This window comes from Monodon monoceros, unplaced genomic scaffold, assembly GCF_005190385.1.
Source record: "Monodon monoceros isolate NGI ecotype Baffin Bay Population unplaced genomic scaffold, NGI_Narwhal_1 Super_Scaffold_20, whole genome shotgun sequence".
In the NCBI taxonomy this organism is placed as follows: domain Eukaryota; kingdom Metazoa; phylum Chordata; class Mammalia; order Artiodactyla; family Monodontidae; genus Monodon; species Monodon monoceros.
In genome coordinates, this window is record NW_021703777.1 from 7,923,513 (window position 1) to 7,947,813 (window position 24,301).

A 24,301-nucleotide genomic window follows, 5' to 3' on the forward strand; every position below is an offset into this window, starting at 1 on the left:
AGATTTCTGAGATATGCAAGTTCAATGACAAATGCAGTAATCGGCAAAAAAAAAAAAAAGTTAAAACAACTCATTTCATAAATTACACGGATAACACAATTCACATTCCCAAGCACAGTAAAATGTATTTCTTTCTCGCCATAAGCTTTAAAAATTTCATCTAGGGGCTCCCCTGGTGGCGCAGTGGTTGAGAGTCTGCCTGCCAATGCAGGGGACACGGGTTCGTGCCCCGGTCCGGGAAGATCCCACACGCCGCGGAGCGGCTGGGCCCGTGAGCCATGGCCGCTGAGCCTGCGCGTCCGGAGCCTGTGCTCCGCAACGGGAGAGGCCACAGCAGTGAGAGGCCCGCGTACCACACACACACACAAAAATTTCATCTACTTTTCCAATACAAAATATAATAAAATATTGGTCCCTTCATCTTATTTTTTATGTGGCAGAAAGTTCTTTCCATTAAGTGATGAAATAGTTTTAAGGAAACAATAAGTTAGCTTTCACCCACTCTGGAGAGATTTTTCAGCTTTATATTTAGCCTCTTTAAGTGTGCTGGAAGAGACTATAAATTTAGGATTCACCAAAGTAAAAATAATCCAACACCTGCGTCCACTTCAGTAGGAGGAGGAAGAATCTACCTTCCCCTTTCCTCAATAAATCATCAAGATAATATGGCCAATTTGAATTCTGACCCCAAATCCTAGTTTTTATCTAGAGCTGTATGTTAATGATATGAGGAGACCATATTCTTGAAACCCAAATATAGCATTGATTTTGGCTACTGTTTTTGTTTTATCTGGGTGACCGTGGCTACCATGGGACTTTTTTGGTGGGGTGGTAAGGTTGTTTTTAATGTATGAATTAAAAGCACACCTGATTATTTCAAAGTACACAAAAGAACAACAACGAACACCAGCCAGGAATGGATCCCTTAAAAACAGAACAAAAAACCCGGAATTCTTCCCCCAGTGGACAGATTATGGGCTGGGACGATCTGACAAAATCTCAGATCCACTGCTTAATTACATGGGGAAAACAAAACAAAACAACAAAAAAAAAGAACTGGAACACGTTTCTTAGATTGCAAAGAGGGAAAATTAGAATAAAAAACCAGTTTGATTTTGTTTCCCTAAAGCCCGATGCAAGGAGCATCATGGGTGCTACTATTTTTCACCTTGTGCTCTTTTTAGATCATCTTTTGGCCCTTCATCTAAGATCGTTAACATAATGAATACTTTTTGGTTAAAAAGGGGTGGGCAGAAGACAAGAAACTCAGGTGCTTTTGAAAAAGACTGATTTTCTTAATAGTTGTCATTCTCTGCTAAGTCATTATGTTAAATCAGGCTGCTGTTCTGAACTCAGGAGCACAACTTCTCCCTCTCTGTAGCCTTCAAACACACATACGGCCTAGAGGCAGATGGGCACTTATTTTGGACACACACTGATATGTTTGTTTGGATGCAGACACATGGAAAATGGAAGAACAGCAGCTTGACAGAACTGCTGCAGGATCCTCCCTGAAATACAGTTTTGACAAGATCAGGATACCCTCTTCTTCCGCAGAAGTAAATTTCTAACGTTTTTGTCAAAAGTCTGTAGAAAAACCAATCTAAAGCAATGTATTACAGGCTTTCAAGAAGAAGCACTTTTATTCAGTGCTTTCCTGATAAGCAAATTCCTTGTTTGCTAACCTGGATTTAAAAATTCTATCCATAAAAACAAACATAGAATCAAAGCAGATCAAAATCATCTTGAAAAATGGGGAGGAGACTTAGCAAAGGAGGTGGATGGTGGGCATGTAGCAGGGGGAAGCAGTTACACTGACAGCAAACCCTAAATGCACACCAGTTCCCTATTACTCAGCTTGTACTCCTAGAGGGAAAAAGGCACTCACACATCAGCACCCCTGGAGAGTCAAAATGAGAAAAAAAAAAAAAAAAAAAAAAAAGGACTGCAAGGTGACACTATAATAAAGGATAAGCACATTTTCTTTCATAGATTGCAGTTACTCTTGGCAACACTGAACGTGACACATTCCTAAGTCAGGGGAAGGATTTTCAGTCATTTAGAAATGTGGTTTACTTCTGCACACACAGCTCTCGCTCTCACCCACACATCCAACATGCTTCTCCTTTCTGCTAATTTACATATGCTTTTCCACTATTAAATCATCCAAACAGCAGACGACCTTACCTTCCCAGCTCTTCTCATCGCACAATGCAGTCAGGTCCAGCTCCGGCACTCCGGAGACAAAGCTCTCTTGCTGGTCATCAGCATTTGCAGTCCTCTGCAGCTTGCTGTCAGGTAGGCTGGGACGCTCCTGGATCTTCATGGTGGGGTCCTGCAATAACAGCACAACGTCCCCAAATCTCTACTGCTCATCAAAACCCCCAAACGTCCGCAGCAATTCCACTCCTGCTGGGTGAAACCTCCCAAGCCACAGCTGCTGATGTCCCCGGCACGGAAACCGAAATCATAGCTTGATGCCCCCTGGATGCTAGCTGGCCACTTGCATGCAAAAAGCGACCATCCATCTGCGCTCCTTTAACTTTGCTTCTGGAAGAAAGACAAGATGCTTTCCGCGGGCTGCTCTTCCTGATAACTGCTGGCAGCTGACAGTCTGGATGATTACTGACTGGGGCCAGGAAGGAGGGAAAAGGAGTTTGTGTTTCCTTAAAGGAGGATGGCTCTCCAGACTGTAAACGAAAACCCAAAACTCAGCTAGTGCCGTCGCCAAGGCTGCAGCAGCAACATGGTGTCTCCTGCACGCAGACTTCCTTGCCCCTTAGGTAAACAGTGCTGCAGGGCCAGGAGCGGAGGCTGTGTACACGTGTGCTCTCCTGCTGGCCCTGCAGGCTTAGATCCATTAAGCGGGGCTAGCTGCACATTCCCAGATTTCCTGTGGTTGTTTTTGCCTCGAGTGTGGGGAGAACAGACTATTTATGGAGGAGCTCTGGGTGTGCACTGTTGCGCAAATTCAGACAGCAAGGGGGTCTGGTGTCGCAGCTAGCAGCTAAGCGTAAGGAATACGCACTCTGGAAATGAGCCAAAATTACACAGGGAGCACGACTTTTTTTTTTTTAAGTAAAAAGGCAAGAGCTGGCAAGTCAGAGATGCATAATTTATACCTTACAAATATGCAACTGTGGCTTGTTTTCTTGGTTTTGTTTATTGGTGGCACGCACACCAGGCTAGGATGTCTGGGGGATGGGAAAACTCTCCCCCAAAGGCTGCTATTTTAACTAAGTGATTTTATGTTTAAAAAACTGCATTGAAATTTAGTCTTTCTTACCTTGTCCTTTGGCACCGGGTAAAACCCAACCACTGCCATACTCTCCTCTCTCATAAAATTATAAATAAAAGTGTTGCCTCAAAACACAATTCTCAAGTAGCACAGATCTGTACAAAAGATTTTCTTTGAGAATAACCGGAAATTTATTTTAGCAAATATACCATCATTAAATAAAAAAAACAAACATCTGGAAATCATAAATGATTCTGTTAATGTATGAGAAATATTCTTATGCTTAAAATAAAGCAGTACTAAGACTTCCACCTCCTTTTAATAGCTATTCACCCTACTTTGATATCACCAGGGGAATAGATAGGGCTTTTACTACTATATTTCCATGAAATGAAGCATTCTCTTTACATTTGGGATAAAATGAAATATCACCAACCAGTTCATGATAAGCTACTGAAAGATGCAAATGCTAAGTAAATCTGGGGCTTTAAGACACTTTAAACATTCTGCTTGTCTATTGTAGGGGAAAAAACACACAGATTATGCATTTATGTCACAAAAATCATTTGTTCCCCGAGCTGAATCCTAAGGAGACAGAGTTGAATGACCCAATCTGGTGCTCAGCTTTTTAAAAGTTACAGCATCAGTTAGTCACCTGTCGTGTGTGCGTGTGCGTGCGTGTGCGTGCGTGTGCGCGCGTGTGTGTGTTAGAACCTCATACAGCAAATAAACATTTTCTCAATAAAGATTTCTAATAACTGTTACACTTAGAGACAGATAAAAGGGAAGAATATGAGATATATGATTCCATGTTGTAAGTATAGCACTTTCTTCATGAGGAACATCTTTGAAGCCACTGACCAGCAGAGGAGCGGACGTGAATGTTCCCTCCGGGCAGACCTGGGATTGAAGTGTGACTGACGTTTAGTAGCTCGGTGCCCTAGCTGAGCCATTTCACTCCTCTGAGCCTCCATTTCCTAATCTATAAGACGGCATTGAAAACACTAACCTGGCAAGGTTCCTTTGAAGATCTGAGAGAAGGTATGAAAGGCCTCTTAGCATGGTGCCTGGAGCAGAGCCACACAAATGGAAGCGATCCCTCTTTTTATTATTATTAGGCACCATAGGAAGATGAGTAAAATATTGCTACATCTCAAAATGCTCAAGAGAGGAGTGGGAGATGAGGTATATAAACTGCAATTCAAGGTGCAACATGCTACGACAGGGCGGGGCAGAGTCTTAGGCGCATTATGACAAATGATTAGGGAAGAGAGACACTTGTGCTCCCATCACGGATCAACAACAGCGTTCGGGGGCTGTGTGGGCCAGAGGGCACTTCAGAGAGGCGGGCAGGAGTGGGGGACAGTGACCGCAGGAGACGAGAGGCTTGGGTGCCGGTCCTTAGCACACGTGACGAGGGGGTCAGATGAGCGGCTGGGCTGCCAGAGGCCCTGCATACTGGGCTAAGTTTGGATTTTATCCTGTGGTAGATAATGGAAAGTCACTGAAGGATTTAAAAAACTGACTCATCCTGGAGAAACGTGCGTTTTCCAGGCTGATGCCTCAGGCATGGGAATGCACGCTGCTGGGAAGACCCACAGGCCTCAAGCCGGGCTCACAGGCAGCCGGCACCCCCTGCTACACCAGTCACTGGCTCTGCTCCCCCTGGTACCTGTGTCCCCTCAGGGCACTCAAGAGTCCTGCAGTGCTTGACATGACATGTATAAAATCCCCCAGTTCCACAAACACACAAGCTAATTGAAAACGTGTACTTTTTATGATTGCCACATCCAAATTAGCACCAACCGCAAAGTAAGAAAATTAAAATGAGAAAATTCTTCCTTAGTTTTTCCTCCAGAACGTATGGGTTTACTCACTCCTTCAACAACAGTGGGTTGGTGCACCCATTCTGTGCTGGGCTGTGTGTGAGACATGCAAGCTCTCCACAGCAAGGGGGCTGGCGTTCAGCGGAACAGGCTCCACTATACTCAGCGGGGCTCTGGAAACTCTTCTGGTGTGAGGCCACAGCAGTCCCCTTGTGAATTGGTGAGCTGCCCTTCACGGTGTTCAAGTAAAGTCTGGGCGTTAGAAATGCAGGAGAGGGAGCAATTACCACCCTGGGTAGGATGTTGGGATAGACAACCTTGATAGGACTCTATTATTCTGACAAAGAGAATCAGGTCAAAATTGTACTAGTTTATTCAATTATAAGAATATATATCACATATTATATACATATAACAGGGCTGTCTATGATATGTCAGGTGCTAGAGATACAAAGAGAAAATTTATTTACTCATTCATCTAAGAAATAATTTTTGAGGGCCTTCCATGGACTTGACAGTTTTTTAGATGTTGGAGAAATTTCAGTGGCCCAAGTAAAGTCTCTGTCCTAATAAATCTTAAAGAAGGGGATAGTTAATAAAGAAAATAAAAAGTCAGGTAGTGCTATGGACATGGAGAAAACAAAGCAGGGTAAGGAGGATGATGGAGGTACGGGCCACGGCCTGCTATTTTCTTGGGTGGCCAGGACAGTCTTTCCAGTAAGGTGACGTGTGAGCAGAGACACGAAGGAGATGCTCTTCTGTGGGAAGAGCATTCCAGGAAGAAGGAAAGCAAGTGCAAAGGCCCTGAGGCACGGTCATCTTGTACATGTTGAGGAACAGCAAAGAGGTCACTGTATCTGGAGTCAAGCAGAGGCCACTAAGGGCCATCATTTATGCGTGCTTAGAACGTGCACTGTGCCATCTACAACGGGATATCATTCACACTGCAGACCTGTATTAACTTACATGAGCTTCTGGACCCCCTGGCTGATCTGCACAGCAAGGGAGGGATGCACAAGAGCTCGCACAGCCACGGACACACTCGGCAGCGCTCACTCACCAGCACATCCACACACGCGGTCCTGCGCTGCTGTGCTCCGAGCAGTCCCCGAGGCTGCTCATTCACTTGCCTGCTGCATCTTTAGGCCTGATTCCCAGTTTCCGATCTCGGAACCAGACACAGTCACCTTGCCTATGGTTGCAGGGTGGGCTGCTGGTGTGGCCCCAGGGTTTATAGGCACATGGAGCTCAGGATACTGCTCGGAGGCTACATAGGCTCTATAGCAATACACTAGCAAAAACCTACCCTTCCTTCAAAAGTCTGTCAGCCTCGTCTGGGTGAGGCACCTCACCAGGTTGTTTCCCACTCTCTAACAGTGCTTATTGTAGAGTATCGTGCCTGTCTACTTGCTTGTCTGTTTCTCCTACTAGATAATTACTGTTAAAATGTCAAGGACATTCTTAAATACCAAAATATTTTTGGTTTCAACTTTTGTTGTTTACACAGATTGTATCTTCAGTTAAATCAGGGTAAATACATTCATTTCACACTTATCAACTCAGAGATCCTTGTGCTGTGAATGTCACACGCTAAACCCTTGTCCAAAATGTGGTACCATATGAAAACATGCTAAATATTCATGTCATGAAATAAACTGAGGGACTGGCTCTTTGGAGAGACAATAGGGTATGTGAGATATGGGTTTTAGAGTAAGAGACTGGAGTTCAAATACAGGTGACCAGTTGCAAGATCTTCAACGAGTAAACTTTGTACTTGAGATTCTTTTTCTCTCCTACAGGAACAAAACTTCATAAAGTTCTGGAGATTAAGTGAAAAACATGTAGCATAAAAACAGCCAGCCCGTAATAACTGTAGAAGAAATACTAATTCCATTTATACGCTACCTCCCCTTCCCATTCATTCATTGGGCAAGTGTTTATTGAACATGTACTATGTGCTAGGTACTGGAATTAAAGGGATTAACAAGATAGGGCATTTGGTGTGGAAGGGATTCACTGATCACCTAAGTGCCAAGTCACATGCATGTTATAAAAGAAAAACACAGGGTGCTAGGGAGCAAATAAGAGAGAGCTCATTTTGCCTGGGGCCGCACGTGACATTTCACATTCAGGTAAAGGAACCATTAACTATTAGTCCCTCCACCTGATCCCTGTTAGGACTTGTCCCTGTCTGGCTGGGCCCGGCTTTTTCTATCCTGACTTTATTGATCCTGCTCTTGCCCTGGCATCAAATCACTGGTGAATTTTTGTTCTACCCCTTCTCCCTCCCTACACAGGATTTGGATAAGCAGCAGTAACTACTAGCTCACCAGAGCGGGACAGGACAGTATCAGTGCCCTGCACAAGGCAGTGTGCACAGGAAGGAACCACACAGAGTTAACAGAAGGGCCACATGGAAGTATAAACATTTACTACTTGGCTTGACAATAAAGGAAAATGAACATAACAAATTCCCCAAATTCATCTGACTCGTGAAGCTTCTGTAGCCTTTCAAGACTGGATGGAATTGGAAAGGAATCTACACAAATAGAGCTTTTACATTTTTTCTGGTTCTGATATTAAAGCCAGTAACAAATCCTAAAGCTTCCATGATATACAGTGAAGCTGAAATAACTGAGTCATCCATTTCATAAACACTTGTAGATAGGGCTATTTCAGAAGTTATCTCAAACCTTCTCAGGGCAAATAGAAGCCTGCACTTAAGCTCTTGTGACAATTAATATTAATTCTTACGCTTGATTAGTAAGTCTTATCTTCTCTCCCCACTTTTTTTTTTTTTTTTTGGAAGCAGGATAAGAAAAAGGGAAATAGTCTTTTGTTTATTATGAATGTCCTGTTTGTTATCAAAGGTATGCTTCTAAGCTCTTTTAAAACGGTAGGCTTAGAAAGCATAAAGAATGTAAAAATATCTTGAAAGAATTTAACACTTCATCAACCGTAAACTTCTGACTACAAGGACCTCTTCCAGGTAATGTAATACCCATCCATGTACTTAATAATTTTTACATGTTTTGCTTTCTTCACAAAAAGATTAAGAATAAGGTTGTAATTTTACTAGTCTGGATTTTATACGGAAGTCTAAAATATTTCCACAACAGAAAATAACCTATTGAACGGAATCAAATTGAAGCGTAAAGTATACACTCCATTGTAAACTGAACTCTGAAAATTTTTCAGTGTTGTCTTTCAGAATCTAGAAATTGCTAGTTTTAAGGACAACCTCTCTCCTGGATACTTCCGGTTGTCAAATGAGTTTAAAAACAAACAGAACAAAGTCTTTGAACTCCACATGCTCCGGGAACAGGGGTCTTCAGCTCTTGCACATGTTATCCTATTTCATCCAGCCCAAACGGTATTTTCTTAAAATGTCAGCCTTTCCAAAACTTAGCTGAAGAAATCATACTTAAATTTTTGACATTTTGAAGGGACTCTAACATTTTTCCCCATCGCCAATGTGTCACGAGACGAATTTTAATGCAAACCACATTAAGAAATTCAGATGACATAGAAACGGATGACTCTCATTGACCAGTCGAGATCTCAGCAGACTCTGTTTTTGGATAAGATAAGTTGTATAATTAAAAGAAAGTAAAAAGACAGGCAACGAAGCATAGGCCCATGTTTACTTTTCAACACATGCCTTCAAACAAAAACACACTTAGGGCTGCAAAATGATTATTTAAAACATGAAGTCACAGCTGTGCAGGCATTTGCCTTTGAGCAGCAGACTCTAAGCCAGCCCCTCTCTGCCTGTGTATCCCTCGGAGGAGCATCTGTGACGGTGAAGGTTAGTGTTCCTCGTTCTGATGAAAATACCAGTGAAAGAAGAAAGACCAAGCACCTTTCTCCAATAGTTGTCATCTGCCGTGTTATCGTATATGAATCTGGGCGTTTATAAGGAAAAACTTCAAGGGCAATATTAATGAGGACAAAATCTGCCTTAATGGAAAATGAAATCGGAAACATTATCATATCCATTCACAGTGGGCATGTAAATTTTAGCATCTCAATCTGATGCTATAGGAGACTTGGAAAAAATAACAAACAGAATTCTACTAGGGGTAACCAACCTCTAGACTTCCTTTCCATCTCTGAAATTTAGGAATCAGTGCGATATTCTCAGAAAACCAGATTAACTATTTGGGTTGCATAAGTTCTAGAAAGTGCTCCATATATTAAAAAGTAGGAAATTATGATAGACTGTAGACAAGGGAAAGAGGTTTAAAAATGGAAGACAGATCTTTTCACAGTCCTTCATTAGTAATAAAATACATTTCTTTCAGTGAAGGAGACACATGCCGTCACAAGTAGAAACACAATCCTAACCTTGTGGAGTGATGTCTTTTTTCCCTCCTTTGGTGCAGTTGTGAAAGAAAGATGACACAGAGAGCTTAGTCTGGATTTTAACTCAGTGCCTAATTTTATCTCCTAGCTGAAATTACCATGATTACAATGACTATTACTAGTGAGTGCTTCAGGAGTGCCAACAGCGGGCTAGGTGCTGATTGGTAAACGCACATGCACGACACAAGTAAGAATAGATCCTGGCCCATGGAAGAAAGACTTGAGATCCCTTCCCCGTGATGCATGCTCTGCTGTGGGAGCTGTCCACAAAAACACCAAGGTAAACGGGGTTCAGCACCCATTTTGTTTGGGTGCCACTTGGAATTTATGAGTTAGTTACGTAGTTCATCCACAAAGGCTGCTCTCTACCCTTTTATCTCCTAAAGGATACGAGGCATAAAAGGGAATAACTGAGAAGAACTCTCTAGGAGGCTGGTAAAGCCATTTTCTTTAAAATGAGCTTCAGTGGCATGATGAGTAGGTGCTTGCTGTGAGCAGAGGAAGAGAGCAGAGAAAGGAGGAAACAGAAGGAAACTAAAACAACACTATCATGGGGATGCTGGGCTCTGAAAAAAGGTGACTAGAGACAAGGAAAGAAGGTCTGCTTGTTGCCTGGGTCTCAAAGAAGGAAGCATAAAGGAGTTGGAAATAAGAGATGAAAGCAGCGGCTCAGAATCTGTAAAGTCAAAAAGCAGCAGCCTCCCTTCCCTTCGTCTGGCTGGGTTAATGAAGGAGTGCACGTGAGAAATTGCACAGAGGAGATACGAGGAGTCTAGGGCACGGCGGAGGCGGGGTGTCAGGTGGCCATTCATTTCTAGCAATTTTATGCCAAATTCTACATGAGTGGCCATTTTTCTAAGAAGGGGGTCCAGAGCTTTTGAATTCTTAATTTGCTAGACTGGAAAACTTTATGGAGGTAGGAACTGCAGCTGTTATTAAATCCCAGCTCCTAGCACATTACCTGCACATAGTAGGACTCAATATATATTACTGAATAAATCCATCAGTGGGTTAGGTTAGTGTACAAAAAAGATGAACAATCACTGGGTTAGAGGGGAAGTCAGAATCCAAGAACAGGTTGAGAAACGCTTTAACTCTTGCCAAAAAGAAAGCTGATAATAAGATTGAAGGTGCAGCTGGAAGCATTTGGAAGTACTGGATTACATACACATGCATGAATGAAAAATGAGGCTCAGAACACCGAATGGAAGCCAGCGTCGGGAGCAAAGGAAACCAAATACTTGGGTCAGCAAGGCTATGCCCCCAGAGGACAACAGGGAAGCCAGGAAGGTCACCGAAACTTTAAGATATGGACCACAGAAGGGAGTTAGATATTTTTTCTCTGTTGTCTACTTAAAACAAGACACAAAACTCAGAAAATGAATTGGATTCCATAACTTGAACTGATTTTATGTTAATTTGAAAATTAATAAGATCATCTCTTTGACACATGCACTAAAATTCACTATTTATTTTAATCACTTAAAAACTGCATGAAATCATGGAAAATAAAACTAGTAGCTTTGGTATTTGTTTTGTCTTATTTTATGGAAAACCTAAGGAGAAATCTCCATGCTATTAAAGTTTATCCTCACAAGCAAAATGAAAGAATTTAAAAAGCAAAAGAGTGGAGTTCTTCTGATTTCTCAAGGAATCTTCATGTCTTGGCATTTGTCTTTCTCACCAATCACAATCCCGTCACTGAATGTCATCACCCCTTATTGATAAGCTAATAATACTTCACACTAACTCTCAAGAATGTAGGGACAGACCTGTCACAGTCAAAATCTTACTTGTTAGCTACTTACCTCAGAATGCTGGGTCTGTCTGCAGTCCTTTTCATTTTCTTTGCTACAAACAAAATATCATAAGATGTCATTCTGTTTTATAACGATGCTTCTCATTCACTGAAATTATGATTTCATTTATTTTAGAAGCTCAGTAGCTCTAAATAAAACTCTTATATGAAATTCAAAAACAAAACAAAAAAATTAATCAGAACGAAACAAAACTAGAAACAACACAAAACAGGAATATGGTTATCTGCCTTTAACAGCAGCATGGTAGATTTTTCCATTTAAACATTTTCCTCGCTATAAAATACTGTTGGTAAACATATAGTCCTTTAATTCTACTCTTTTTAGTTCTTACAACACGCATTGCACTAAATGAAAAAAAAAAAAGGCTCTTCACATTCTTATAAACAATGTAAGGAGAAAACTCTAAAATTACCTTCCATCGGACGTCAGCTCAACATCATGAGGTCCCATCCTTTCACGAGATGGTGTGGGATTGAGACTTTCCATATTCTGTAACAAAAAGAACCATTTGTTGCCTAGCAGGAATGGTAAGACGTATGCAATGCAACAACAGACCCTCCTTTCTTTAAAATAGAAACATCGGATAACTTCTAGTCATCAGAGTCCTATCTTTAAAATTATGACAGTTTATTAGACACTGCTGGCATAAAATTATATGCTGAACTTTACCATTCCATTAACAAAGATGTCTGATAGCAGCACAGAAATGGTCATTGTGGTCTATAACGTTCTTGTTAGTTATTATCCACATTTTGTAGCTAAACATAAACAAAACCCAGACTCTCAGAACACCAGGGTGGCATCAGAGCTAGACTTGAGGAATCTGACCTCCAAAGTGATCAGAAGCCAAAGTAACATTCATTGTCTATTTAACATCTTTTCATTCTATATTGACAATATGATCTGGGGTATTATGTAGCTTGTATCTAAGCTATAAAATAGCCATAAAAAGACATGGAGTTAACTTCAGAACCTTTCTTTCTGTGATATTTAATGTTAATCTTTATATTAGCCAAGATGGACAAAAAATATAAACACGAAACTTACTTCAAATAGCGTGTATTTCAGGCTGACCAAGAGGGCTTAATGCTTATCAGGAGGTATATTTGTAAGGTTTTCTGACTGCCTGTGTAAAAACGGCCAACAGTTTCTAAATACAACTCGGGTGACTGAGCACAAAGTAAGCCGTCCCCAGGCAGGAAGATTACAAATATGCAAACAGGAGCTCGTTTACATTCGGGAGACCCAAATACAGAGCTGCCTTGGAGATTTGGAACCGAATTTCGTTGAAGTCAAAGATTCAGATCTGCATTAAAAGACCATTAAGCACAATCCATGTATTCTGTGTTATCAAAATAAAGAACACATAGTGAAGCAACATTTATTCATCTACATGTTTATAATCTCTCCTTATGAAAAGCCCGTTGGAAAGTATATCTGATTAAGGTTCACAATGATCCCATGAAATTGACATATACAAAAATCTTCACAAAATAAGCATATAATTAGAGTGGATAACTAATCTTTGGCTTGGTAAATATTTTCCATTTATAGTGGTGTGGCCAACCTGTCTGGAATTCTTAAAGTTTAAAACCCTAGGCTCGGGACTTCCCTGGTGGTGCAGTGGTTAAGAATCCGCCTGCCAATGCAGGGGACACGGATTCGATCCCTGGTCCAGGAAGATCCCACGTGCTGCGGAGCAACTAAGCCCATGTGCCACAACTACTGAGCCTGTGCTCTAGAGCCCGCGAGCCACAACTACTGAGCCTGCGCACCACAGCTACTGAAGCCCACGTGCCTAGAGCCCGTGCTCCGCAACAAGAGAATCCATCGCGATGAGAAGCCCGCGCACCACAATGGAGAGTAGCCCCCACTCGCCGCAACTAGAGAAAGCCCGCACATAGCAACAAAGACCCAACGCAGCCACAAAAAACAAACAAAAACCCTAGGCTCCATCAAGAATAAAAACAAAGGGAGACAGCATCCCATAATAGCTATAATGGTGGCTCTGGAGCCAGAATGTTTCAGTTGGAATCTTAGCTCCACCATTTACCAACTGTAAGACCCTACCTGACTCTCAGTTTCCTCATCTGGAAAAGGGGGATGGCAACAATACTTAACATAGGGTGGTCATAGGATTAAATGAGATAATACACGTAAAGCATTAAAATAATACCTTGTACTTTTAATGAACAGTAGCTGCTGTTGTTGATGTTATTATGACTTCTAAAACTGTGAAATCTCCAAGGAAATATTTTGTTGCTATTTACCCACAGTTAAGATGATGTTCTAGGAACTAGTAAGACAGTGATTGTGTCTGCCATTACTGCACACCAATTTACATGTTTAGATAATTTACACAGTTAGATAATTTTAGAATGGATCTGAGAAATAAAAAAAAAATTATAACCACATTCAATTATACTTACATTTTTATACCTCTAAAGTTTGAGTTAGAAGAGGCCTCTCTACAATGGCTCTCATGAAGCCAAAGTGTAGTTGCTCTTATTACCTGAATGTGATCTTCCTCATAAAGAGGGATCTATGACAAAGAATCTTTGTTCTCATTGGTAATCTTCAATAGATTATCAAAATCTTTAGTGTAAGATCTAGTGCAATAGCATTAGGTTTTCCTGATGCTCTGAAACATGAATTCCTAGGGGAAGCACAACCCTCTACCTTCAGATCACTTTAAAACACTATCAATGAAATACATTTATAATTACAGTAAATACAAATGACTATTTCAGCAGAAATAAAAACCTTCAGAGCTTCCGTGGTGGCACAGTGGTTGAGAGTCCGCCTGTCAATGCAGGGCACACGGGTCCGTGCCCCGGTCCGGGAAGATCCCACATGCCGTGGAGCGGCTGGGCCCGTGAGCCATGGCCGCTGAGCCCGCGCATCCGGAGCCTGTGCTCCGCAACGGGAGAGGCCACAACAGTGAGAGGCCCGTGTACCGCAAAAAAGGAAAAAAAAAAACCAACAAAACCTTCAGGTTGAGGCTAAGAAATATTCAGAAAGAAGGAAGAAAAAATAAACCATAATATTATATAAATTTAAAGATACTTCAGTTAGAAAAATGTTAGAAGACTGATTTTTTCCCAAAACAGAAACAACCAAGATTTAAGCAATATAGGTTTTGAGAATTATAGAAAAAAGATAGCTATGTTTTACAAAAAAAAGCTCTGAGAAAAGCAGGTGTGAAATGTGAGAAATTTTAGCTGATTTCCAGGGTTAAAACAAGCAGTAACTTCAACTCCCTCGCCCCCCACCCCCGCCACTTTTTAAAAAATGTTTGATCTGTGTGTTTTATAACTCTCCAAGGACCTGAGTTTTTAATACATGTAATTGACAAAGGGTGACTTTCAGTACTGTTCAGTATTCCTCTCTAAAGCTTTACAATAATTCCAGTTTTCATGTTGTCCTCCACATGACTGAGACTAGTAAATATTCACAGTCTGCTTTCACCAAAGCAGCAGGCAAGTACACCGTGTTCCTTTGCTAAGGTAGTTGGGTTACCCCTATACCGTTGGGAAACAGGAATCTGTGAAGAATGTGTTACAACTGGCAACCTACCCTAATTTTTTCAGAAGGAAAATAATAAAGGTAGTGAAGACCCAGGAGTAGAGTAACAAAAGTACCTATTACCATGGCTGCAAAGCATTTTATAGATTCTAACTTGCATCTTTTGCCTAAGGGTTTAGGGAGGGAAGGTTAAGAAATAGATCAGCAATTTCCCCGCTTCACTGAGATGGGGGGAAGGGGAAAATGGAACGTACAGGTCAAAATATTGGCTGAAATGTAGAAAGCTTCCATTGTAAGAGAAGTATGCTACTGGACTTTCAAACGCTCTGTAGTTGTTAATAGTGCTGGTCTTATGAGAAACGCCGACTCCATGCCTTTTGAAGGTTTTAAACTGTTTTATGTCCCAAACACTTCTCTAGGTGTGGTAAAAGAGTAGGTCATCGATGTTTTCATTTATTAAAGTTGAAGTAGTACAATTCTTATTAAAAATAATGCCTTATTGCATTAACTTAATTTTAATTAGTCTTCTAAAGTTAGGATCTTTTAAAGGTAATAGGTAATTTTAAGAAATAGCAAAGAACAGATTACGTCTTTATGTAGAATGTGATAAAATTGCTTTTAGAATTGCATTAAAAAAAGATAGATAGGACTTCCCTGGGGTGGTCCAGTGGGTAAAACTCTGCGCTCCCAATGCAGGGGGCCCAGGTTCGATCCCCGGTCAGGGAACTAGATCCCACACGCCGCAACTAAGACCCGATGCAGCCTAAATAAATAAATATTAAAAAAAAAATACAGATAAAGCCTAGTTCTGCCTCATAGAAGGCCTACCAGTGACTTTCAAAACATACAGATTTTCTATGATATAATTTACTTGGACAATTTTTGGGTGTCAGAAGAAACTGAATTTTAAGAACCACTCTCCTCAATTATAAAAATGACCTCAAATCTATAAAGAGCAAAAGCTTTGAAAAAATTAGCTTTAAGACTGTGGAATTTACTTTCAATTTTTTCCCCTGGCTCCATCTCTGTTTTGGCATTGACAGCTAGGCTCAAAACTTGTTTGACCACTGAAGCACTTGAAAACACCTGGAGCAAAAACAAATTTGTCTTCTAAAACTATAAAATGCTGACAAAGCCTTTAGAGAGGACACTCAAACAATGCCTTCGCTCAGTATACAAACAGCTCAGTCTGAAGGCTGCATGAACACTGCTAGTCAAAACAAGTTCATTATTCTAACCTTGAGCTCTAAGAGAAGGTATGTGATATATTCTCATTAACAAAGGATTCATGGCAAATCTGAATTTCTTTTTGTATCCTTCTGTTTTATGTTTTATTATGCTTAAAACTCATAAATTAATCCATATTCAAAAAGAATTTCTGGTACTGTAAGAGGACACCTATGGAAGAGCTGGCTAGCTGTCCCCACAAGTCCGTTCCACCTTTCTTGCACAGCAGTGCGGGAGCCACACGCCCAGCGACAGCGCATCCACAGCCCCTCCGGCAGGTAGATGGGGCCATGTGACTGACTTCTCTCCGACAGGCTGTGAGAAGTGGTATGTATGTTTTCCAGGCCTGGCTAATAACCTGCCTCACCAGGTTCATGCCTTGACACTCACTTATTCTCTCCTCTTGGGAGCTGGAACGGAGATAAAACCCACGAATTCTCTGGAAGCTACTTGCTGAAGACGGCAGAGAGGCAGCTGGCCTGGGTCCCCGAAACATTGCGTGGAGCAAGTGTTCTCTTCTCCTGAGCCCCAAACTGCTTTAGATTGTCACGGGAGAAAGAACTTTTATAGCGTTCAAGGCATTGCATTTTGGGTCTTTTTGTTACCCGAGTTACTCTAAGCTATACGGCAACCATTCATTCGCTCCCTTTTTTTTAACTCATTTTTTGTGAGTGCTGAGCTATGCTGGGCACTGGCGTACCATGGTGGATGGGGAACCGGACAGACACCGGTCCTTGCCACTGTGACCGATGTATTTTGGTTACTGCTCCAACTGTAGTTTGTTACACTGTTAATATTATCTTTATTTTTAAGATGGGTGCTATCTGAATAGCCCTCAGCACGCTTGGGCCATACAGTTGCCAGAGGGACCCTTTCAAAAGGTACTTCAGAAAATGCCTTTTTTTTTCTTTAATCTTCCAATGGTTCCTCATCTCACTCAAGGTAAATGCTCGAGATCTAAAGATGGCTACAAAGCCTTAAGGGATCAGCTCCCTTGCTATGCCTCTGACCTCATCTCCTACAACGCTCCTCCCTCAACTCTGCTCCAACCATGGTAGCCTCTTGCGCAACCTCTAAAGGCTAGGGCTCTTCTCCCTCCACCTGGATAGTCTCTCCCCAGATATCCTGATGGCTCACTTTCTCACCTCGTCCAGGTTCCTGCACAAGCACATTCTCAGTGTGGCCTGATCTGAGGACTCAACCCGTGCAACGCCAACTCTTAACCTCCCGTCCATTTCCCATCTTATTTATCCTGCTTCACTTCTCTCCATAGCATGTGCTGCCATCTGCCTATACGTTGACTTGTTTCTTATCTGCCTCATCCTTCGGGAATATAAACTTAGGATGGCAGACAGTGTGTCTGTTTTGGTCACCGTTTTGTCTTTAGTGCCAAAAACAGTGCTTGTCATATAGCTAACTGTTGTATCATTGAAGGAATGACAGCGTTTAAATCAGTGGTTCAAATGGTGGGGTTTTTTACATTATATTGACACCACTCAGAGAATCACTGTCATGTAGTTTTGGACAGGAGTTCTTGCTGAGTTATACTGCATTAAAAACATGAGCTGAGGGGGCTTCCCCGGTGGCGCAGTGGTTGAGAGTCCGCCTGCCGATGCAGGGGACGCGGGTTCGTGCCCCGGTCCGGGAAGATCCCACATGCCGCGGAGCGGCTGGGCCCGTGAGCCACGGCCGCTGAGCCTGCGCGTCCGGAGCCTGTGCTCCGCAGCGGGAGAGGCCACAACAGCGAGAGGCCCGCGTACAGCATTAAAAAAAAAAAAAAAAAAAAAAAAAGACTAAGAAGATGATGATCTGATGAAATCAGATCAGTGTACTGAGTAAAAAGAGACCAATGAGGAAAAGAAGATGAGTTTGATCTTCACACGTTGACTTGGGAGGACTATCTAAGGTGAGCTGCAGAGAGCATCGCCTAGATGTTGATTTCTAAGTCATCTGTAGAGAGGTGACATCGGACAGCATGGAATTAGAGAAGCTCTCATGTGAAGTGCTGATGGAAAGGAGATATAAGGCAATTACCTGCATAACATTTACATCAAAGCATGTTTTGTGGAAGATCAGCCAGTAAAGGACACAGTAAAGAAGAATACAGTCATTGAGGTAAGAGGACAAAGAGAGGTCAACATCCTGGAGGCCAAGGGAGAAAGAGCTCTGAGAAAATGAGAGTATCAAGCACCACAAGGACTTCGGGAGGTCAAGGGCCAAGCAGACAACAGCACAGCGGTCTTAAAAGACCAGTTCCAACCACATGTCCACCCAGTGACACAGAGAAAGTGGTTTCTTAGAGAGGTCTTTAGAGGGGTAGAATTCAGATTACAGGGGTTGATGAGCAAGTGTGGAAAGAACTGGAAATGCAGATTGCTGAAAATTTTTGGTGGCAAAATGAAGGGGAGAGGTTGGCCATCAGAGCAGAGGGAGTAGAAACGAACTTAGATATGTACTGCTGTCAGTCTTTCCTGCTCTTTAGCACATTTCATTGCATTCAAATCTCACACAAAACCAGAAAGAGGTATTAATATTCCCATGCTACAGATGAAGTAACTGAGGCTAAGTAACATGCTCACTTGCCATAGCTATTAAGTGATAAAGTTACAACTGAAATTCAGGTCTGAGTGTAAGACCTGTGCTCCTTCCTTGAACCCTGCCTATGATTTCAGAGGGTATACGTGACATTAAGGAGATGCTGTTTATGAATAAGAGAGCTGCTAGACTATGTTTTTTTTTTAATATATTAAATGTAAGGCTTATTATAGAATTAGTATAATCACACAAAAAATATTTGGAAAATATTCTTTGGGAGTAACGATTGCCTCTAATACTACCACCACTCCCATAATACAATCATACAATCGTTTTAGGTATATTTGTCTTTTTTCCTAGGAATGAACATTTAAATATATATTTATATACACATATTCATGCATAAACGCATGCACTGTATATACTGCTTCATAACCTACTTTATTTAAAAAATCTATTTATTTATTTTTGGCTGCGTTGGGTCTTTGTTGCTACATGCGGGTTTCTCTAGTTGCGGTGAGCAGAGGCTACTCTTCGTTGCGGTGCGCGGGCTTCTCATTGTGGTGGCTTCTCTTGTTGTGGAGCACAGGCTCTAGGCACGCGGGCTTCAGCTGTGGAACGCAGGCTTAGTTGTGGCTCGCGGGCTCTAGAGCGCAGGCTCAGTAGTTGTGGCGCATGGGCTTAGTTGCTCCGCAGCATGTGGCATCTTCCCGGACCAGGGCTCAAACCTGTGTCCCCTGCATTGGCAGGCGGATTCGTTTTTTTTTTTAGATGTTGGGGGTAGGAGTTTTCATTAATTAATTAATTTATTTTTGCTGTGTTGGGTCTTCGTTTCTGTGCGAGGGCTTTCTCTAGTTGTGGCAAGCAGGGGCCACTCTTCATCGTGGTGCGCGGGCCTCTCACCGTTGTTGCGGAGCACAGGCTCCAGACGCGCAGGCTCAGTAGTTGTGGCTCACGGGCCTAGTTGCCCCACGGCATGTGGGATCCTCCCAGACCAGGGCTTGAACCCCTGTCCCCTGTATTAGCAGGCAGATTCTCAACCACTGCGCCACCAGGGAAGCCCTATAACCTACTTTTAATATTGAGGGAGAGTATCGTGGAATCCGAGCTCCACCACTTATGTGTGACCTTGGGCAGCTGTTTAATCTCCTGTACCTCAGTCTCCTCATGTTTAGAATAAGAATATTAAAAACAATAACTACCTTATGGATTACTGGAGGATTAAAATTGATAATATATGCAAATCACTTAAAATACACCTTGCTAAACAGTTTTCACTTTATTACATAGTCTTCAGAACCATAATTTTTATTCGACGCATAATATTTTATTGAATTGACATGCAAATGTTACTTATCTGGTCTCCTACTTTTGAACATTTAAATTGCTTCTAATTTTCCATGATTATAGATACTCACGTGGTGAGCAAATTAATACTTACAGTCTTTTCCATATTTACAATGTCTCTAGAGCAGGGTGGCAGAGGTAGGATTATTAGATACACTGCGTGACTGAGTTATAGCTTTTGATTCAGACTGTTAAATTGTGCCCTAGAAAGAATGTTTTTAGAGACAGAGACATTTTCTAGGCTGACAGAAATAAGCCAGTGGAGAGGAAGCAATGAAAAGTGTCTGTATGAGTGAGGGAGTGAGTTTGTGTATGTGTTTGTACACGTACATGGGGTGGGGAGATGGATGTAGAAAACAGAATTTCCAAGGATACTTAACCTTAAAGTTCACCTTAGAATTTAGAAAAACCACTTTATCATTTGAGCAGGTGAGAAAATAAAATGGGTGGAGATCTAGAGAAAGTTTGAAGCATGAGTGAGGGAAGCTGCTGAAACACAGGCTGGCTCTCTTAGCTCTTCAAAATAAACCAGGGGGCAAGGTTTCCTTCTGAGAAAGGCTGAAGAGCACAGGTGTGAGCTAGCAGTGCAAGGAGAGAGGAAAAGGTTGGGACCACGGCAATAATTAGAGATAAGGCAGAGCACCTGAATGCCACTCACTAATTTCGGGGCTCTGAATTATCTGTAGTCTCTTAGTCTCGGCTGGTCATGACAGCCCCGAGAGGAAAAAGGATAAGGGAAAGTACGCAGACAGTTCCCACTTTAGAGATTCCAAATTTGCAAGATGCTTTTATAGGTCACTGTGGCTGTGTTGTGGGCTGGTGAGATCACTGTGATATTATCACTCAAACTCTTCAGTCACTCTCTTCTCATTTTCTCTGGAAGATGGTTTGCTCCCATCTCTCCATCAAAACTGCTCTTACTGAGTGATCTCCAGCTTGGTAATCCCAGTGGCTAAGCTCTCAGTCTTCTACTCGGCCAATCATCTGACCTTCTTTCCAACTCGAGATACGTGGTTCACTTGGCATCCAGGACACCAAACACACTTCATTTTTTTCTACTTTGCTGGGGTCTCCTTCTTGAGTCTCCTCTACGGGGACCTTGTCATCTCCCCATCCTTTACACGATCGTATGCCTCAGGGCTCACGGTCCCTGAGGCCACTTCCCTTTTCTGTCCATCCTCGCTCCCTCGGTTATCTCATCCAGTACACTGACTTCAGATAGCCTCTATGTGCTGCTGGCTCCCACGATGCATCTCCAGCCAGGATAACCTCCCTAAACTCGCAGAAGTCCAGCTGCTTTCCTGCTATCTCCTCTTAGACATTTGACGGGCAGCTCAATCGTAACATGTCCAACACTGAACCATGACATCATCACCCAAACTTCTGTCTTCTCCATCTCGGTAAACTGGCCACACAAATCTTCTAGTTGCCAAAAACCTCGGAGTCATCTTTGACTCCTCTGTTACTTTCACACCCCACAGTTACGTAATGTCAGGAAATCCTGTCAATTCTATGTTCAAAAATATTATCCAGAATCCACCTATTACCTCCCGACTACTGCAATGCACTACTGCAGGAGGACCCATGCACGTGTTAGTCAGTATGAACAACGCCCCCTAGAGTGCTGCACTGTGCAGCCTGCAAGGCAATACGTGCCGGCTCCGGTATCACCTCAGTTCACACCATCATCAGCGCAAACCTAGATTATGGCGAGAGTTTCCTAACGGGTGTTCCTGCTTCTTGCCCTTGTCTGCTTACTGCCTATTTCCAACACAGCAGTCAAACCAAATTTCAGTAAGTCCCATCACTGCTCTACCTGGAACCCTCACATGGATTCTCATCTCACCTGGAGTAAAGGCAGAGTCCTTAACAATAACCCAGGAGGCCCTACGTAATCTGTTCTCTCCCCCTTCCAACTACCTCTTTCACTTTCCCCATTCTCTTCTAACCCTAACAGTATCTCTGTGGTTTCTTGAACATTCCAGATGAGTGGCTGTCTCGGGGTCTCTGCAACCTGCTGTGATAGTATGGCTCGTTTCCTTACTTCCTCTAGGTCTTTGCACTCAAGTGTCAAATTCTTGGGAGGTCTCCTCTGACCACTCTCCTTAAAATTGTATCCCCTGCCCTCTCACAATTCCTATCCTCATCTCTTGCTTTATTTCTTGCTTAATAGTTATCACCATCTAATATATTTTACGGTTTACTTTTTTTATCTTGATTTTGTCTGTTTCCCCTACTGGAATGTAGGCTCCGTGAGGGCAGTGATTTTTGCTTGTCTGTCTCACAGCCGTATCCCTAGATTCTGAAATATTTCCTGGCACACAGAAGGCATATAATTATGTATGTTCTTCCAGCTACAGAAACAAAAGTTTAGTCAGTGTATAAAGAACTTGAAGTGGGAGAAGGTTCTGGAGGAGAGTGGGGTAAAGTAAAAATAGAAGGTTAAAAGTAACTGGGAAGTTAAGATGCACAGCTGCACTTTCAGGACTAGTCTAAATACTAGTCATTGTTATGTTTCTTAGCTCTTTGCTTTGTGGTGACCTGTGAAGATGAGATTTAAAATTAATGGAATATGAGTCAGAAAAGATCTTTGAGAATACCCTCACTTCACAGATGAGGAAGTTTTGCTTCTGTCTCAGTTGTGTTGACAGGGTTTTAAATTATTCATTGCAACAAAGACACGGTCCACTTAGCTCACTTATGTTAACATGTGACCTGCATAATCCTGGAATGCAGAAACTGGCAGCTAAGGTGGAGACAAACCCTTTCACAGAAAAAAGGCCACAATGGAATTAGGCTCTCTGCTCCAAATGTTTTTAAACAAACACGATGTCCATAGTTTTAGCAATCACACACATATTCTAAGGAATAAATGTACTTTCCCACTTTTATTAGCTATTACCACCTAGCTAATTAAGATACTATTTCTGGTGGGAAAAAAAATATTGATGAGTTAAGTTCATTTTAAAAGGGATTCAGAGAAGTACATTCTTCTCTGAGAAGCCAAGTGTCAGACTTTTAGTCATGTAATTCTCTTTGGCAGATAAACAAATCATGGGCCAAATAAAGAGCTAATGGAGTTAGTATCATTCAGTTTATTAAAAATGTTACTTTTCCCCCAAATAAGAATTAAGTTAGTGTTAAAAACCATTTAATGTGCAATGGTTCCAAAGCTTACATTCCGTAGTGGGAGAACTGTGTCAGACATGGGTCTGAGGTGGATGTCTCTGTCCATTCTAGCTGATCAATTTATTTCTAGAAACAGGGTTCCAAGACATTTGGAAGAAAATGGAATAAACATGTTTTCCCCAGATTTGTATTTATGCATATTTTATTTAGGGAATAAAATTGGGAATCTTGGGGCTTCCCCGGTGGCGCAGTGGTTGAGAGTCCGCCTGCCGATGCAGGCGACACGGGTTCGTGCCCCGGTCTTCGAAGATCCCACATGCCGCGGAGCGGCTGGGCCCGTGAGCCATGGCCGCTGAGCCTGCGCGTCCAGAGCCTGTGCTCCGCAACGGGAGAGGCCACAGCAGTGAGAGGCCCGCGTACAGCAAAAAAAAAAAAAAAAAAAATTGGGAATCTTCTCTGAGCACATGCAGAAATTGACAATGGGAAAATGAGTGGCCCATAAGTTTTGCTAAATTTACAGAAAACCCAGCATGGAGGTAAAAACTGCTCAGAGATAAAGCAGAACAGAGGCTTTACACATTGTAAGAATGGATATTACCTATTACCTGTTTTTATTAGGGACGCTAGCTCATGTTATATTATAAAATTCATCTTCAGGTTTTTCTTTTTTATTTTGGTTACATTTCTTCAAACTACAGGGAATTAGAAGACAGACTTTTGTTCTCACTTTTCAGAGAAACTGAAGCATACACAAAAAAGGATGACATTTATTTATAGTTAAACTGCATAAATATTTAGTTATTGACTAAAACCACCTGCGATAACTTCTGTATCAAATTAACGATCCAGAGTTCAGGTCTGAGGTAACCGTGTAGGAGATTAATTTTTTTGTTTCTGAGTAATAGAGGAAGAAAACTATTTATAGTGTACAGCTTTGAAATTAAATTTCTGAACACAAAGAGATTTCTGAACACAAAGACAGTTGATCCTCGTCCTGTATGTATTCTGCTTTCACCTCACTTTAAGTTCATTCACTCATTTTTTTTACATATTCATATAGACAGGAACAAATAAAATGGGGGAATAGAAGGAAAACTGCCTTTGACAATTTTATTCCAAAAATAAAATTTAAAAATGCTCAAAAGAATGAGAGGAAACTCAGACCGATTTCAATAACATGGAAACCGAGGCAAGTGTTGCCCCTTGTTCCTTTGGCAAAATGTAATCTACCTTGGACTTGATTTTTATATTTATCAGAAAGAAATACATGTGTATACTTAGTAGCTCTT

At 41.8% G+C, this 24,301-nt stretch overlaps 1 protein-coding gene across 5 annotated transcripts in view; it reads right to left on the reverse strand.

Annotated features, from left to right (window-relative positions):
• FAM13A (family with sequence similarity 13 member A) overlaps positions 1 to 24,301 on the reverse strand; it is a 357,629-nt gene that overhangs the window by 34,847 nt on the left and 298,481 nt on the right. For all 5 annotated transcript variants that reach the window (XR_003795603.1, XM_029235387.1, XM_029235388.1 and 2 more), the window contains 3 exons: positions 11,662 to 11,738; positions 11,238 to 11,280; positions 2,188 to 2,335 (listed from right to left, as the gene is read on the reverse strand). Coding sequence is in view for 4 of the 5 variants with exons in the window: in XM_029235387.1 (XP_029091220.1) it covers positions 2,188 to 2,335; positions 11,238 to 11,280; positions 11,662 to 11,738 (268 nt within the window). In the remaining variant the exon portion in view is untranslated. The remainder of the gene's footprint in view (positions 1 to 2,187; positions 2,336 to 11,237; positions 11,281 to 11,661; positions 11,739 to 24,301) is intronic.